The 17,486-nt window shown below is 43.2% G+C and overlaps 1 protein-coding gene across 1 annotated transcript in view; it reads left to right on the top strand.

Annotated features, from left to right (window-relative positions):
- Positions 1 to 10,692: 10,692 nt before the first annotated feature.
- Positions 10,693 to 17,486, top strand: part of LOC138784335 (complement C3-like) — a 110,382-nt gene continuing 103,588 nt past the window's right edge. Inside the window, 5 exon segments of the mRNA XM_069959861.1 lie at positions 10,693 to 10,797; positions 11,423 to 11,585; positions 12,691 to 12,761; positions 13,969 to 14,060; positions 14,185 to 14,267. Coding sequence (XP_069815962.1) covers positions 10,693 to 10,797; positions 11,423 to 11,585; positions 12,691 to 12,761; positions 13,969 to 14,060; positions 14,185 to 14,267 — 514 coding nt within the window.

The following is a 17,486-nucleotide window of genomic DNA, read 5'->3' as shown; positions in this document are numbered from 1 at the left end:
CTGACGGAATTCTCACCACAGGATTGGTAGGTAATAGCTCCAGGCATCACAGCTACACCAGACCTGATCATACCTCCCCCCCCCTACCCCCCTCAAAAAGACATCAGATTTATTGGCAAGTCTTAACCCCTTAACGACCGCGGGCGTAAGTGTACGCCCCCAAAACCCTTGCCTTAACGCAAACGGGCGTACATTTACGCCCGCGGTTTCCCCGATCGCTGCGTGTACACACGCAGCGATCGGGGAAGATGGCCTGCTATAAGGTATAGCAGGCCATCCCTGCTTGTCGGCACGGGGGGGTGATTAACCCCTCCCGTGCTGACGATCGCCGCTATTGGCTGATCAATTCAGATCAGAATATGGCGGCGATCTGCAGCTTTCCGGGTCACCGGTGACCCGATGGCCCGGAAAGCAATGGCGGTCGGTGCTGTCCGAGGACGACACCGACCGCCATTACTGTTAAAAGTAACGGTGGCCACGGTGCCACGTCCCGATCGCCGGGACAGGCCGGCCAGGAGCGGCCGGCCGATCACGGCAATATAAGTACCCCATGAAAGGGTTAAATACCTGCTGTGGACACCTCACATATCAGTAGCTATAGGATTGAAGAAAGTTTTTTTTTATTTATTTTTTTTCCCAATTTTTTTTTTTATCTATTTTCCGCACCCTATCGCCGCCGAGTGCTGATCAGCATCGCACGTAAGTGCGCCGCTGATCAGCAACTCCTCCTTTTTGGCGTAGAGTGTTTTTTTCCTATATCCTACAGCCACGGTCTGCTTATAAGTGCCGCACATAAGTGCGGCATTTATCAGCAACTACTTTCTTGGCGTAGTTTTTTTTTTTTATACTTAATGTTAAAAAAACATGTAAAAAACACCATTACACTACACAGAATAAAGTTTTACACTACACCACTACATACCCCATATACCAATCCCCGTATAAAGATGACCCCCAGGGGATGAATGGGGGGGTCTTTGTTCCTCCATTCATCCTCATCCTCATCATCCAATGACGTATCTGGGGGTAGCGTAGCGTACGCTGCCCCCCAGACACGTCTTTTCCGCCAGTACTTTCCCAATAAGAGATCACGGTATGGCGTGAAATTCTACAAACTCTGTGAGAGTACCTCAGGGTACACTTACAGATTTAGGGTACGTGCACACTGCGGAATGGCGAAGGATAACCCTTTGTGCATTCCGCAGCTGGCACCCGCCGGCGGACTGATGCAGGCGCGCGTCTCCACCCATGTCAAAGACTCCATGTTATGCTTGGGCGGATTCCATCGTCCGTCCAAAGAATGAACACATTTGACGGAGAGCGGAATCCGCCCGTGCATAGAATGGAGTCTATGACACGGACGGAGACGCGCGCCCGCATCAGTCTGCCGGTGGGTGCCAGCTGCGGAATGCACAAAGGGTTATCCTTCGCCATTCCGCAGTGTGCACGTGCACTTAGAGTGTATGAAGGAAGGGACACCCAAATCCAGCCCCCAGATGCCCCCCCCCCATCCTCTGAGTTAGTGGGGAGATCGTTCGGGAACTGATCTTCCCACTCCTGGATAAAGGTCACCACCTGTACGGGGATAACTTTTATACCAGCACCCCCTCTTCCGGTCCCTCGCTGCCCTGTAGCTTGCGGCACGATCCGAACATATCAGAAGTAGTAATAGCGCCCTAATATTTAGCAGCCATGGAGCGGACCCAGCGCTTCTGGATATGAAGGACCCCGTATCGCACCAGGACAACATTTTCCAGGTGACGTCCCCCATACTGGAAAACAGGAGACCCCAGAAGAAGTGCAGAGTGTGGCGTAACAGGGGGATCAGGAAGGACGCCATTTTCCAGTGTGACGCCTGTCCTGATCACCCCGGCCTCTGCATACTGGATTGCTTCAAGGCGCACCACACGTCACTGGGGTTCTACATTATCTAAATTCTGTCCCTTATTCCTATTTCAGGGGTCACGTTGATCCAGGGATTATTCTGATCGCCATTATGGAGTCGGGAAGGAATTTTTTCCCTGTGATGAGGCTACTGTCGTCTGCCTTACGAGGGTTTTTTGCCTTCCTCTGGATCAACACAGGTTGAATTTGATGGACACCTGTCATTTTCAACCTTATAAACTAATAATTGGCCTAATACCCCCAAATAAATTAGAATTGTCCCTTTTTCCCCAGCTAAATAGGTATGACCGCCATTCCCATTAGAGGATGCCATGATGCAATTACAGAGCCTCTGTGCGGCCAGGACAGTAGAAACCCCGACAAGTGACCCCATTCTGGAAACTACACCCAATAAGGAATATAACAAGGGGGGCAGCGGGGATATGGCCCCTGGTGACGGCCACATTTGGGACGTGAAAATGAAAAAAATTGTATTTTTTATTTTCACGGCACATGTTCTACATATGTGCCTGTTACCAGTGGGGTCCATATGCTCACTGCACCCCTTGTTAGATTCCTTATGGGGTGTAGTTTCCAGAATGGGGTCACTTGTGGGGGGTTTCTACTGTCCTGGCAGCACAGGAGCTTTGTAATTGCGACATGGCCTCCATCCTCCATTCCAGCCTCTAAATGGCGCTCTATCCCTTTGGTGGCTTGCCCTGTGCCCATATGGCACATTATGTCCACATGTGGGGTATTTTCGTACTCAGGGGAAATTACCCTACACGCTTTGCATTTATTTTCTTTTTTAACCCCTTGTGGAAATGGAAAAAAATCAAGGCTAGACCAACATTTGGTGTAATTTGTTTTAAATTTTTACTCTAAATCATTAATCTTGTCTTGATTTTTTCATTTTCACAAGGGGCTAAAAAATAAAAAAAACACAAAATTTGTAGAGAAATTTCCCCTGAGTACGGAAATACCCCACATGTGGACATAAAGCGCCATGCGGGTGCAGGGTAAGCCTCCAAAGGGAAGGAGCGCCATTTGGTTTTTTGAGGCTGGATTTGGCTGGAATGAATTTCGAGGGGTCATGTTGCATTTAAAAGGCCCCTGTGTTGCCAAGACAGTTGAAACCCCCCACAAGTGACCCCATTATGGAAACTACACCCCTCAGGGAATGTAACAAGGGGTGTAGTGAGCATATGGACCCCACTGGTGACGGGCACAAATATGGAACAATGTGGCGTGAAAATGAAATATTACATTTTTTACACTATAATGTTGGTCTAGCCTTGAATTTATTATTTTCTCAAGGGGTTAAAAGAGAAAAAAACACACAAAATGTTTAGAGCAATTTCCCCCGAGTCCGTAAATACCCCACATGTGGACATAAAGCGCCATGTGGGCGCAGGGCAAGCCTCCCAAGGGAAGGAGCGCCATTTGGATTTTGGAGGTTGGATTTGGCTAGAATGGATGATGAACGCCATGTCGCATTTATAGAGCTCTTGTGCTGCCAAGACAGTGGAAACCCCCCACAAGTGACCCCATTCTGGAAACTGCACCCCTCAAGGAATCTAACAAGGGGTGCACTGAGGATATGGACCCCTTGATGACGGGCACATTTGTGCCGTGAAAGTGAAAAAATGAAATTTTTCACTTTCACTTCACATTGTTCCACATTTGTGCCCGTCACCAGTGGGGTCCATATGCTCACTGCACCCCTTGTTAGATTCCTTGAGGGGTGTAGTTTCCAGAATGGGGTCACTTGTGGGGGGTTTCCAGTGTTTTGGCAGCACGAGGGCTCTGTAAATGCGACGTGGCCCTTGAAATCCATTCCAGTGAAATCCAGCTCCCAAAAGCCAATTGCCGCTCCTTCCCTTTGGAGGCTCGTCCTGCGCCCCCTTGGCACTTTATGTCCACATGTGGGGTATTTCCGTACTCGGGAGAAACTGCGCTACATGTTTTGTGTTTTTTTTTTCCTTTTATCCCTTTGTGAAAATGAAAAATTGAAGTCTAGAACAACGTTTTAGTGTAAAAAATACTTTTGTCTTTTTTCACGCCATATTGTTGGGAAAATCTGTGAAGCACCTGTGGGGTCCAGATGCTCACCGCACATTCCTTGAGGGGTGTAGTTTTCTGAATGGTGTCCCTTTAGTGGTGTTTTTTAGGTTTTGGCACCCCAGAGCCTCTGCCAAGCTGAAGTGATACAGTCAGAAATGACCAAATATAACGGAGCCATTGAAATGCACTAGGCGCTCTCTTATATCTGAGGCTTGTGGTTGCGTCAAATAGCGCAATAGGGTCACATATGGGGTATTTCTATAAACTGCAGAAACGGGGCAATAAATATTGGGGTGCATTTCTCTGGTAATAAGTTTATAATTATGAAAAATATTGGATTACAATAAAATCTCTGCACAGAAAATTAAAATTTTCAAATTTCTTACACACTTAGCTTTTATTTCTGTGACTCCCCTAAAGGGTTAAAAAAGAGTTTGGGGGGTGCAGTTTCTGAAATGGGGTGCTTTGTGGGGCTTTCTAACATACAGGCCCCTCAAATACACTTTAAACCTGAACAGGTCCCTAAAAATATCTGATTTTGAAATTTTACTGAAAATTTGGAAATTTGCTGCTAATGTTTTACGCTTTCTATTGTCTAAATAAAATGAAATATAGTTTAATAAATGCTGCCAACATAAAGTAGACATGTTGCTAATGCTATTTAATATATAATTTATGTGGCATAACCATTTTCTGTATAAGCAGAAAAGGTTTAAAGTTGGAAAAATGCATTTTTTTACAATTTTTCACGTTATTTTGTTTTTTTTCATAAAGATTTGTTATAAGTATCGACTCCAATTTACAAGAAATGTGAAGTACAATATGTCACGAGAAAACAATCTCAGAATCAGCCGGATAGGTAAAAGCATCCCGAAGTTATTAATGAATAAAGTGACACAGGTCATATTCATAAAATTTGCTCCGGTCCTTAAGGCCATTTTAGGCTCGGTCCTTAAGGGGTTAAAGGGAGGTGGGAGACTAAAAAAATAAAAACAAACAAAAAAGTTGTTTCCTTCCCCCTGCTTTCTGGTGCTGCCCCCTTGCAAGGTGCTGCCCTAGGCACTGGACCACGGGTGCCTAATGGTAAATACGGCCCTGCTCAGTACTATTATATTTTTTTGTGACTGGTGCTGCTGCTGTTGTACATTGTATTAGTGTGATTTGTAGCACAGCTGCATAAAACCTCACTGCTCATTGTCCTGTGTAAGAGGTGGCATACACCATATACCACCACATACACACAGACTATACAACAACCTCCAAAAACTAGTGTGACCAGTATATTTTCTTATCTGCAGCCAGTCATCAGGGTTGCTTTTTTATTTCTTAGTGCAGCCATATCCAAGCTCACTGCTCATTGTCCTGTGTAACAGGTGCCATATGCCATAAAGCACCACTTACACACAGACTATACGACAACCACCAAAAACTAGTGTGACCAGTATCTTTTGTCATCTGCAGCCAGTCAGCAGGGTTTCTTTATTTTTTTAGTGCAGCCATATCCAAGCTCACTGCTGATTGTTCTTTGTGAAAGGGTGGCATACACCATATAGCAACACATACCCACAGACTATACGACAACCTCCAAAAACTAGTTTCACCAGTATCTTTTCTCATCTGCAGCCAATCAGCAGGGTTGCTTTATTTCTTAGTACAGCCATATCCAACCTCACTGCTGATTGTGCTGTGTAAGAGGGTGGCAAATACCATATAGCAGCACTTACACACAGACTCTATACGACAACCTCCAAAAACTAGTGTGACCAGTATCTTTTCTCATCTGCAGCCAGTCTACAGGGTTGCTTTATTTTTAAGTGCAGCCATATCCAACCTCACTGCTCATTGTCCTGTGTAAGAGGGTGACATACACCATATAGCGGCACTTACACACAGACTATATACAAAAACCTCCAAAAACTAGAGTGACCAGTATCTTTTCTCATCTGCAGCCAGTCAGCAGGATTGCTTTATTTCTTGGTACAGCCATATCCAACCTCACTGCTGATTGTCCTGCTTAAGAGGTGGCATACACCGTATAGCACCACTTACACACAGACTATATACGACAACCTACAAAAAATAGTGTGACCAGTATCTTTTGTCATCTGCAGCCAGTCTGCAGGGTTGCTTTATTTTTTAGTGCAGCCGTATCCAACCTCACTGCTCATTGTCCTGTGTAAGAGGTGGCATACACCATATAGCACCACTTACACACTGACTCTATATGACTACCTTCAAAAGTAGTCTGAGTAAAATATTTTCTTGGCTTGCTGTGACCTGTAGTGCAGCTATCTCAGTCTTGACTGTGCAGTGTCCATAAAATGGTGAACCCCAGGGGTAAGGGTCGAAGATGAGGGTGTGGGATTCCAAGCAATGTAGGGGGCAGAGGCTGTGGTTCTGGGCAGGGTGACACAGCACCCGTTGAGGAGGGAGCAGTGGCACACCGCAGACATTCACTCCCTAGCTTCTTCTCGCAACTTACGGGGTCTCAGGGTACACTGCTATTGAAACCGCAGCAGTGTGAACAGGTGATGACGTGGATAGCGGATAATGTGTCCAGTAACTTATCCACCACCCAGGGTACCCATGCTCAATACTTAGCTGTTGAGCATGTATGGCCTAAGGAGGAGGAATTGGTGGAGGAGGAGGAAATTGAGAGTCAGCCTATTGAGGAGAGGGAATTCTTGCATGTTGGGACCCTGGCGCACATGGCTGACTTCATAGTAGGCTGTCTTTCCCGTGACCCTGGGGTTAAAAAAAAAATTCTTACCGCCATGCTGTGTCAGGCCTAATTTTTGGGAGGTTGAACGCCTGCCTTATTTACCTTGTTCACTGAGTTCTCACCTCAATGCTGTGTCAGGCCTAATTTTTGGGAGGTTGAACGCCTGCGTCATCTACCTTGTTCACTGAGTTCTTACCGCTATGCTGTGTCAGGCATAATTTTTGGGAGGTTCCACGCCTGCCTCATCTAAAGGCCACTTTATGGGCTGTTTTTTTAATCTTCAATTTAAATTTTCGAATCAAATCGACTTCAATTCAAGTGCTATTTTGCAGGGCTGTCAGGTCATTTATTGTATCTCCAAGATACACGCCACAGTTAAAAGGGACAGACAGTGAAAATGGTGGATCCTAATTAAGGATCCTTGTGTTGTCCATTTTGAACCATATAAATGGTGGATGTAAACTTGCAGGTGTCCTCTGCCGTCCTTTCATTTTGTAGCTGTTTCAAAGGCAGAAGTCAGCAGCTTAGTAAAGGCCTGTTTTTTTAAATCTTTGATTTCAAATTTCAAATCAAATCGACTTCAGATCAAGTGCTATTTTGCAGGGCTGTCAGGTCATCTATTGTATGTATCTCAAAGGTACATGCCACAACTAAAAGGAACAGACAGTGAAAATGGTGGATCCTAATTTAGGATCCTTGTTGTCAGGACAGGGAGGTACAGACACGACAAGACAGTGGGCCCTAGGTCTGAACCCACCCACTGTCCCTACCTGCTTGCCTCAGTCGGCCCTAGGCGGCCGTTTACAACCACGTTGACGTTCCCTGCGCTAAATATGTGCACACGGAACAAGACGGACAAACAACACAAAAGAATAGTCAAACAAGCCGGGTCAAAAATCCAAAGAGGCAACGCAGTACAGAACCAGCAAGCAAACGGGTAGTGAAAAAGTCAGGCAGGAGGTCAGGTATCAAGTCGAGCAAAACAGAGGGATTAGGAGTGGGGATCGCAGGAGTAGACAAGGGAAGCTGGGATCAGGGTATTAAGCTAATAACCAGCGCTGGAACTTTGTTCACACCAGGTTACAGCACAATCCTGACACTTGTGTTGTCCATTTCGAACCATACAATTGGTGAATGTCAACTTGCGGGTGTTCCCTGCCGCACATTTATTTTGTAGCTGTTTCAAACGCAGTAGTCAGCTGCTCGTAAAGGCCACTTTATGGCCTTTTTTTTTTAATCTTCAATTTCAATTTTCAAATCAAATTGACTTCAATTTAACTAATAGTCGAATTCAAATTCGACTATTTTGCAGGGCTGTCTGGTCATCTATTGTATCTCCAAGATACACATCACAGTTAAAAGGAACAGTGAAAATGGTGGATCCTAATTTAGGATCCTTGTGTTGTCCATTTTGAACCATACAATTGGTGGATGTCAACTGGCGGGTGTCCTCTGCCGTCCTTTCATTTTGTAGCTGTTTCAAAGTCAGTAGTCAGCTGCTCGTAAGGCCCCTTTATGGCCTTTTTTTTTAATCTTCAATTTTAATTTTCAAATCAAATCGACTTCAATTCGACTAATAGTTGAATTCAAATTCGACTTTTGCAGGGCTGTCTGCTCATCTATTGTATCTCCAAGATACACGCCACAGCTAAAAGGAACAGACAGTGAAAATGGTGGATCCTAATTTAGGATCCTTGTGTTGTCCATTTCGAACCAGACAATTGGTGGATGTCAACTTGTGGGTGTTCTCTGCCGTCCTTTCATTTTGTAGCTGTTTCAAAGGCAGTAGTCAGCTGCTTGTTAAAGGCCACTTTATGGCCTTTTTTTTAATCTTCAATTTCAATTTTTAAATCAAACCAACTTCAATTTGACTAATAGTCGGATTCAAATTAGACTATTTTGCAGGGCTGTCTGGTCATTTATTGTATCTCCAAGATACACGCCACAGCTAAAAGGAACAGACAGTGAAAATGGTGGGAAAAGTCCACCCACTACTACCGCACTTGCCCTCTCTTAGATACTCTTTTAAGGATAAAAAGTGTATTCATTCAAATTCCGGGGCCTCTTACGAAGACTGTATTATTTCTTCATCCCTACCTCCAATGATTTTGCCTCTCATGCACAACTGCATGAGGGTGTGAGGCTAAATCTAGCCATAATCTGGCTATTTTTTTGGGATGATTGTATTGTCAATTTCATACCATGTTATAGTCAAACTCAAAATTTAAACTAATTCGAATTCAAACTCAAATTTTAATTCAAACTCAAAATCAAATTATAATTCAAATAAAAAAAAAATAATGCTTTTAAATTCGGTCGCCAGAAAAGAAGCGGTGAGGAGAAGTGGTGAGATACATGATACTGGGAAAATTACCCCAACTGCTAAAGTAGTCAGGGGGTGTCATGCCCCAGCCCTGGTCAGTCTAGTAAATTAAAAAGACAAGTTATTAAGGGGGGAGGAGGGGAGCAATCACCTTGTCAGGCACTGGCAGGGGAACACTCTCCAAGGCCTTCAAAGTGACCTTCAGGCCTTTGACCGTGGTCGCATGTGCCTTGCCCATCTTGGTCTGGATCAGCACTATTGTCTTGAGGTTGACCACCAGGCTGTTGCACAGAATTAGGCATAATGGTGCCATTAGGCAACCTCAGAGGCATCCATGCATGCTTCCCCTGCTGTTTCCTGTCCATTTCCGTGGTGTTTCCATCATTTTCTGAGGTTGACAGGTTTTCACACAACCTCCTCTGGGCCGAGCTTGGGTCCTCTGCAAAAATGCTCGAGTTTTCCATTGACTTCGATGGGTTTCGTTACTCGAAACGAGCACCCGAATATTGTGAAATATTCGTCTTGAGTAACGAGCATCCGAGCATTGTAGTACTTGCTCATCACTAGTAGCAACCCTTCTGACCGGTAATTGGCCCATGTAAAAGGCCCTTATTTTTCTCTCTAACGCTAATTATGTTTCTTTTGCTCTCCCTCTCTCATTATATCTCTCATTACCTCCCTCCCTCTCTCTCATTATCTCTCTTATCATCTCTCTCCTCTCTCATATCTCTCCTTCAGTGCCGACCATATACATAGAACCAGCAGTGGTCCATGAGTTCCTGGACGCTGCATCACTGCCATTTTTTCCTCATTATCTATCTTTCTCTCTCTCTCTCATTTTTTCTCGCTCTGTCACTTTCTTGTCATTGCATATGAAAGAAGTAAAGAATATAATAGCTCAGGGATCTTCACCTGTTTCACCTAGAGGGGCTACATAGGGTGATGTATGACACGGGGGATGGTTTCTTTGGTGTTGAATTATTAAGGACAAGGAAGGAGTTAATAAGGAATTGTGAATATTTTGGGCAGATATAAAATACTGATCTTTCTCTCCATGTGTTTCCTCCACTAGATGCAGCCTGATAACCCCCAGCGTGCTGCGTGTGGACAGTGAAGAGACCATTGTAGTAGATGGACATGGCACTGCGTTTGATGCCAACATCACAATCCAAGACTTTCCCCAGAAGAAATTCACGTTGGTTACGGGCATAGTTTCTGTGAACAGCAATAACCAGTTCTTTGGGAGTATTAAGTTGACGGTAATATCCCTGTCTTTTATGTAAAAGCCCAATGAATTATTGGGTAACACATCAATTCCCCCCTATTGTCATTTTGTAATGGTAACCCATGTTTCCTGATGTCCACCATGTTGAAAAACCTAATGCCTGTTTGTGTTCTAAGGTCTGAATCTAGACTTTACTGTCCGCCGTGCCCACTTCATTATCAGTCCTGGTTCTGGATTCTCCTTTGGTTCTTGCTTCACTCTTCTTTCTGATGTTTCTCCTGGTTATACCCTTCAACTTTGTCTTTAGGCTCCACTTTCAAATCTTGTTCCAGCAATGGAAATACAAACTCTTCTAAGCTTATAGTGAAGACAAGGACCAGGTCTGTAGATATGTGACCCTTGTCCTAACCAGGCGTTCCATGATCCGGACATGTGTTAGCAGAACTTTTTAAACTGAATTGTAATGGTTGGTGAATGGCCAAATGTTTCTGTAGTCAACAAGAAATGATGGCCGGTGAGCTCCGTAGATCATGTTTTCTTTGGAATCGAGATGAAGACGTGCAGTTCTATCGAGAATTGGTGTCTACATAGATGGTCAACATTTTTATAAATCTTCCATATAACAAATGGTTCTGCTGCTGGTGAGGGGGTAGATGGAGATTTACTGGGCTGGGCTTGATTTCCAGATTAAGGCTATGTTCACACAACGTGTATTTTCGTAAAACCACACCTCATACGTTGTGTGAACATAGCCTAAGGTATGAAACACTACTTGTAGCCTCCATTTGCTTCAGGTTTTATATGAGGAATTTAACATTTGCTTTATAAAGATCAGTAAAAAAAAGTAAATATATATATATTATGTTTAAGTCAAAGCAAATGCAGCACTCGTGTTGCAGGTGAGGTGGTGCCAAGTGGTAAATACCGGTGACCAACGGTATGCAGTAGCACCATTGAAGAGAAATACCGCAGCACTCCAGAGACGAACTTCAAAAAAAGATGTGTTTGGGGAAATAAACACGTTTTTTTGAAGTTCATCTCTGGAGTGCTGCGGTATTTCTCTATATTGGTGTATGTATATGTATATATATATATATATATATATATATATATATATATATATATATATAATATATATATATATATATGTGTCATTTTTCAATCCTTCTACTTCTACTGATGTCTATAATAATGATTTCTTCAGATCCCCTTAAAAAACTTAGAAAAAGACCCAAATAAGAAGCAGTATGTGACTGTCTCTGTGAGGTCTTCTGTCTGTAATCTGGAGAAAGTTGTCCTGTTGTCCTTTCAAAGTGGATATATCTATATACAGACTGACAAACCCATCTACACCCCAGGATCCACAGGTAAACTTTTAGGAGATAACTTGGTGGGTGTCAAAAAAGCTTCTCTTAGAAATCGCTCAAGAATTGTAAGTCTACAGCATATGTCCTATTGATCATATCTATGGTTCTAGAGGGCTATAACAATGTAAAATTTCTTATTTAAAAAAAAAAATAAAAACTTAAAAAATTGTCATTGGGCAGTATTAGATGGCCAAAGCTGCACTGGAAATGAGTGCAGAACGGCCCTTGTGTACAGAACCTATTACCCAGCTCAGTAATTGTTCACGTAGGGCTGGATTGTTAGTGTGGCTTATTGTTGTTGGCCACACATCCCCCTGTCGATATCATTTCGTGATCGTGATTTCTTAACATGCTGAAAGACCACGATCAGCCGACATAGTGCACACCGGCTGATCGTGGTCTTTTAACATGCGCTTTTACACCAAACCAAGTACAGTACTTTGGTGTAATTGGGCCTTTAGATAGATATGTGAACAATGATGTTATTTACAGTCCACTAGGCCCTCTCTGCCACATAAGAGGACACTATTACTATAAGTGGAACAAGGAAGATGGGGGGGGTCTGTAGTGGATTTTCCATTTGGGTACTCAGAAGCTTCTAGTTAAGGTCATGTTCATACTTCGTGAAACACCAGCTGTTTTGTGACCCGGCCGGGTCAAAGAACAGCCGGTGTAACTGAAGATCATCCCGCCCCAAACTGCAGTAACGGCCGGAGGATCTTCATTTCTGATGAATTGGGATGCGGGCGCATCAGTGTGCACCCGCATCCCAATTCACCATTGCACACAATGGAGCGTGCGGCCACTATTCAATTATTACTGGTTGCACAAAACTGAAATGTTTTTCATGTGGCCGGTTACAATCCCAGACGGAGCGTATACTATGTGTATAAGCTCCAACCGGGATTCCATTCTTGCACATACAACGTATGTTTTGTATAAATCACAGCTGTTGTTGCAAATTGCCCAAACCTGTGACCTGGAACAAGTTACATCTGTGAATATTGAACAAAGCAGATTAAGAATATAAAGGTGTCTGTAATAAATGGAACTCTGTATAACTAAATCCAGGTCCATTATGTTTATATGTTTCTTTCTTATGAAGTTCTATACAGGATTTTCACCACAACTCTAAATCTAAAACCAGTGAGCAAGCCTGTGATCATTGAATTCCTGGTAAGACTGTATTCTTCAATATAAAATTACTCAGTGGTCGCATCCTAAAAGACCTAGCCAGAGTATGCCAGGCAGGGGGGCTCATGTTTGTTTACTAGAGATGAGCGAACCTGGAGCATGCTTGAGTCCATCCGAACCCGAACTTTCGGCATTTGATTAGCGGTGGCTGCTGAACTTGGATAAAGCCCTAAGGCTATGTGGAAATCATGGATATAGTCATTGGCTGTATCCATGTTTTCCAGACAACCTTAGAGCTTTATCCAAGTTCAGCAGCCACCGCTAATCAAATACCGAACGTTCGGGTTCGGATCGACTCAAACCCGAACCCAGTTTGCTCATCTCTATTATTTACCTAAATGTCCGAAATTTTCACGTAGAAGAAAAAGCGACTCTTCATTAGCCGAAAAGATCTATGGAGAAGAGATAAGTTACACTGGCATGAGATACTCTGGTCTTAGTAAATTTCCCTGACACTCTATGAAGAGATTTTGATACCCTAATAAGTAAACTAGAATTCCCCCTGCCTGTGAGGATTAGGAGAATATATAGCTATGTCTTATTTCAATAATAGGCCTTATATAAGCTTGTTGGTGAAACCAGTTGGGGTCTAGGATCTATGACCTATCATCTTTTTACATGCTATATATCAATTCTCAGGCACATCAGACATCAGAGCACTTTAATTGGATTCTCCCGTTAACGACTCTTCTAACGTCACATTAGTATAGGGGAGGTTGACACTATATACTCCCATGCTAAATCACAGGCCTGTGTATTCTGGATACCTGTGCTGGTCTAGGATCTGGAAATATGATCTTACATACTTTATATCTAATCTAGGACCTACTAAAAGAGCATTTTGACTCTAGTTACCTCTTAGGGTGGGTTCACACTGCGTTTTTGCAATCCATTTAACGGATCTGTTTTTTTTAACGGTCAAAAAAGTAGTGTCAACATTACTTTATTGTGCGTCAAAAAAACGCATCCATTTTGATCCGTTTTTTTATAATAGAAGTCAATGGAAAAACGGATCAAAAACGAATGCACACAAATGCATCCGTTTTTTGCAAAAAACGGATCAGTTAAACGGATGCTGAAAACGCAGTGTGAACCTAGCCTTAAGGTAAAAGTATTAAGATGAAGACCTATGCCATGTACCACCATACTAATAACTAATCTTGATGTTACTCACTTATGTTACTCACAGACTCCAGATAATGTTGTGGTCAAAAAAGATCTCGTTCAACAAGTAAAAAATGGCATCGTTTCCTTGTCCTTTAAACTGCCTGATCCTATAAGGTAAGAAGCAGACACTCTGATATAGGGGGCAGCAGCCCCTAAAGTCTTACAGTATGTCTGTCATGAGGAGAGTGATGATGAGGAGGAGGATGATAATTCTTAGCTTTTGCCCTCTGTTTTACAGTTTGGGACTATGGACCATTTCGGCAAAGTTTGAGGACACCTCAGTACAGAGTTATACTACACAATTTGAAGTGAAGGAATATGGTAAGAACAAGAGACATACTGTAGAATCTGACCCTTTTGTGTGAGTAACCCCTTCAGAACAAAGCAAATTTTGGCCTGAAGGCCTATTTTTCAAATCTGACCTTCAATTTTTTTTCACGACACATTGTACTTTGTTATTAATAAATACTAATCGATGCTTTTAGTCATTACTTGTGGAAAACCACAAAAAATTTGCAAAAATTAGCCTTTTTTTAATGTTTGACATACTCTGTTTAACCCCTTCAAGACCAAGCCTATTTGCACCTAAAAGACCAGGCTCATTTTTCAAAATCTGACCTGTCTCACTTTATGCGCTTATAGCTCAGTAATGCTTTAACGTATGCTAGCGATTCTGAGATTTTTTTCGTCACATATGGCACTTTATATTAGTGGCAAAATTTGGTCACTACTTTGTGTGTTTTTTGTGAAAAACATCAAAATATCATGAAAAATTTTAAAAATTTGCATTTTATGAACTTTGAAATTCTCTGATTCTAAAAAAAGAAAGTCGTATCACATAAATTAGTTACTAAGTCACATTACCGATATGTCCTCTTTATTCTGGCTTCATTTCATAAACATATTTAACTTTTTTAGGGTGTTACGGGGCTTAGAAATTTATCAGCAAATTACCACATTTTCGTGAAAGTTACCAAAACTTTATTTTTTTAGGGACCAGTTCTTTTTATAAGTTGATTTAGGAGGTTTGTATACTGGAAACCCCCATAAGTGACCCTATTTTGGAAACTACACACCTTAAAGAATTAATCTAGGGGTATAATGAGCATTTTAACCCTACAGGGGCTGGAGGAAAGTATTCACTATTAGGCCATAAAAAATGAAAAATTAAAATTTTCCAATAATATGTACGTTTAGATTAAAGTTTCTCATTTTCAAAAGGAACATGAGAGAAAAAGCACCCCAAAATTTGTAACGCAGGTTCTCTTGAGTACTACGGTACCCCATATGTGGGCGTAAACCACTGTATGGGCACACAGCAGGGCTCAGAAGGGAAGGGAGCGCCAATTAGCTTTTCCATTGCAGATTTTGCTGAAGAAGTTTCCGAGCGCCAGGTGCGTTTGCAGAGCCCCTGTAGTGTCAACAGAGAGAAAAAACCCCATAAGTCACCCCATTTTGGAAAGTACACCCCTCAAAGAATTCATCTTGGGGTAGGATGAGCATTTTGACCCCACAGGTGTTAGAGGAAAGCATTCAAAATTAGACAGTAAAAATGAAAAACTCTAATTTTTCCAATAATATGTTCGTTTAGTTTGAAATTTCTCAATTTCACGAGGAACAAGAGAAAAAAGTACCCCAAAATTTGTAACACAGGTTCTCCTGAGTAAAAGGTACCTCATATGTGGGCATAAACCACTGCATGGGCACACAGCAGGGCTCAGAAGGAAAGGAGCGCCAATTAGCTTTTTTAATGCAGATTTTGCTGAAGAAGTTTCTAAACGCCAGGTGCGTTTGCAGTGCCCCTGTAGTGCCAGCGGAGTAAAATCTCGCCATAAGTCGCCCCATTTTGGAAAGTGCACCCCTCAAAAAATTCATTTTGGGGTGTGGTGAGCATTTTGACCCCACAGGTATTAGAGGAAAGTATTCAAAAGTAGACAGTAAAAATAAAAAACTAGAATTTTTCCAATAATATGTTCCTCTAGTTTGAAATTTCTCAATTTCACGAGGAACAGGAGAGAAAATTCACCCCAAAATCTGTAACGCAGGTTCTCCTGAGTACAACGGTACCCCATATGTGGGCATAAACCACTGTATGGGCACACAGCAGGGCTCAGAAGGGAAGGAGCGCCAATTTGCTGGAGCAAAACCGCAGCTAGTAATAGTTATTAGAATAGCGCAGTTACTAAAATAAAATAAAAAAAATTAGATTACAGGTAATGTGGGGTGGTTACGGACAGTCTGGGGTGGTTCTGGGTAATCTGGAGGTGGTTACGGGTAATCTGGGGTGGTTACGGGTAATCTGGGGTGGTTACGGTCAACATGGGGTGGTCACGGGCAACGTGGGGTGGAAATAGACAACCTGCTGTGGTTACAGACAATCTGGGGTGGTTACAGGCAACATGGGGTGGTACACGAACTGGAGAGAATGGAACGGCTGCACATCCCATCTATGGCTGATACTAATGCCGCTAGGCCTATATTAAAAATCAACACCAGAGTGTCTGTATATGAATTGATCAAGCCATATTGCCCCGTGTACCACCGCGCAGGTCCTCTGGTCCACACGGGTCCCTACGCTAACTCCACACCGTGTCGGTCAGCGACCGCCAACCCCGCAAAGCGTGCCCATGCAGGGAAGGGAGGCCATGGAACATGGGGTGGTTACGGACAATCTGGGGTGGTTACGGACAATCTGGGGTGGTTACAAACAACCTGGGGTGGTTACAGGCAACGTGGGGTGAATACGGACAACCTGCTGTGTTTACAGACAATCTAGGGTGGTTACAGGAAACCTGCTGTGGTTACGGGCAACGTGGGGTGGTTACAGACAATCTGGGGTGGTTACGGACAATCTGGGGTGGTTACGGGCAATCTGGGGTGGTTACAGACAATCTGGGGTGGTTACAGGCAACCTGCTGTGGTTACGGATAAACTGAAGTGCTAATAGGTAATCTGAGGTGGGTACCTGTAATCTGGCATGGTTAGGGGCAATCTGGAGGGGGTCACTGGCAATTTGGGGTGGTCAGAGGCAAGGTGCGGTGGTCAGAAGCAAGGTGCGGTGGTCAGAAGCAAGGTGCGGTGGTTATGGGCAACGTGCGGTGGTTACGGGCAACGTGCGGTGGTTATGGGCAACATGCGGTGGTTACGTGTAATCTGGGGGGTTACGTGCAATCTGGCGTGATTACGGACAACCTGGGGTCGTTACGGGCAACCTGCGGTGGTTACGGGTAATCTGGGGGGGTTAGGGGTAATTTGGGAGTAAACTGCAATTATTACTATAATAAAAAGTGTGTGTTTTATTTTTTTGTATGTTTGTCACTTTTTGTACTTTATACATTCATTTTCACTGTATTACTATGATTACTGTGATATTTTCTATCACAGTAATCATAGATCAGTGACAGAGACCAAATTGGTCTCTGTCACTTTAAATTTTCAGAGCTGGCTGGTTGTGGAGTGCATGCGCACTTCATATCCAGCCAGGACATCGAGGAGGAAGGAGCTCCAGATCAGGTGAGTATATGGGGTAGGGGGGGTGAC

This window comes from Dendropsophus ebraccatus, chromosome 1 (genome assembly GCF_027789765.1).
Source record: "Dendropsophus ebraccatus isolate aDenEbr1 chromosome 1, aDenEbr1.pat, whole genome shotgun sequence".
NCBI lineage: Eukaryota > Metazoa > Chordata > Amphibia > Anura > Hylidae > Dendropsophus > Dendropsophus ebraccatus.
The sequence above is the reverse complement of the archived record's forward strand: the minus strand, read 5'-3'. Positions and strand labels throughout refer to the sequence as shown.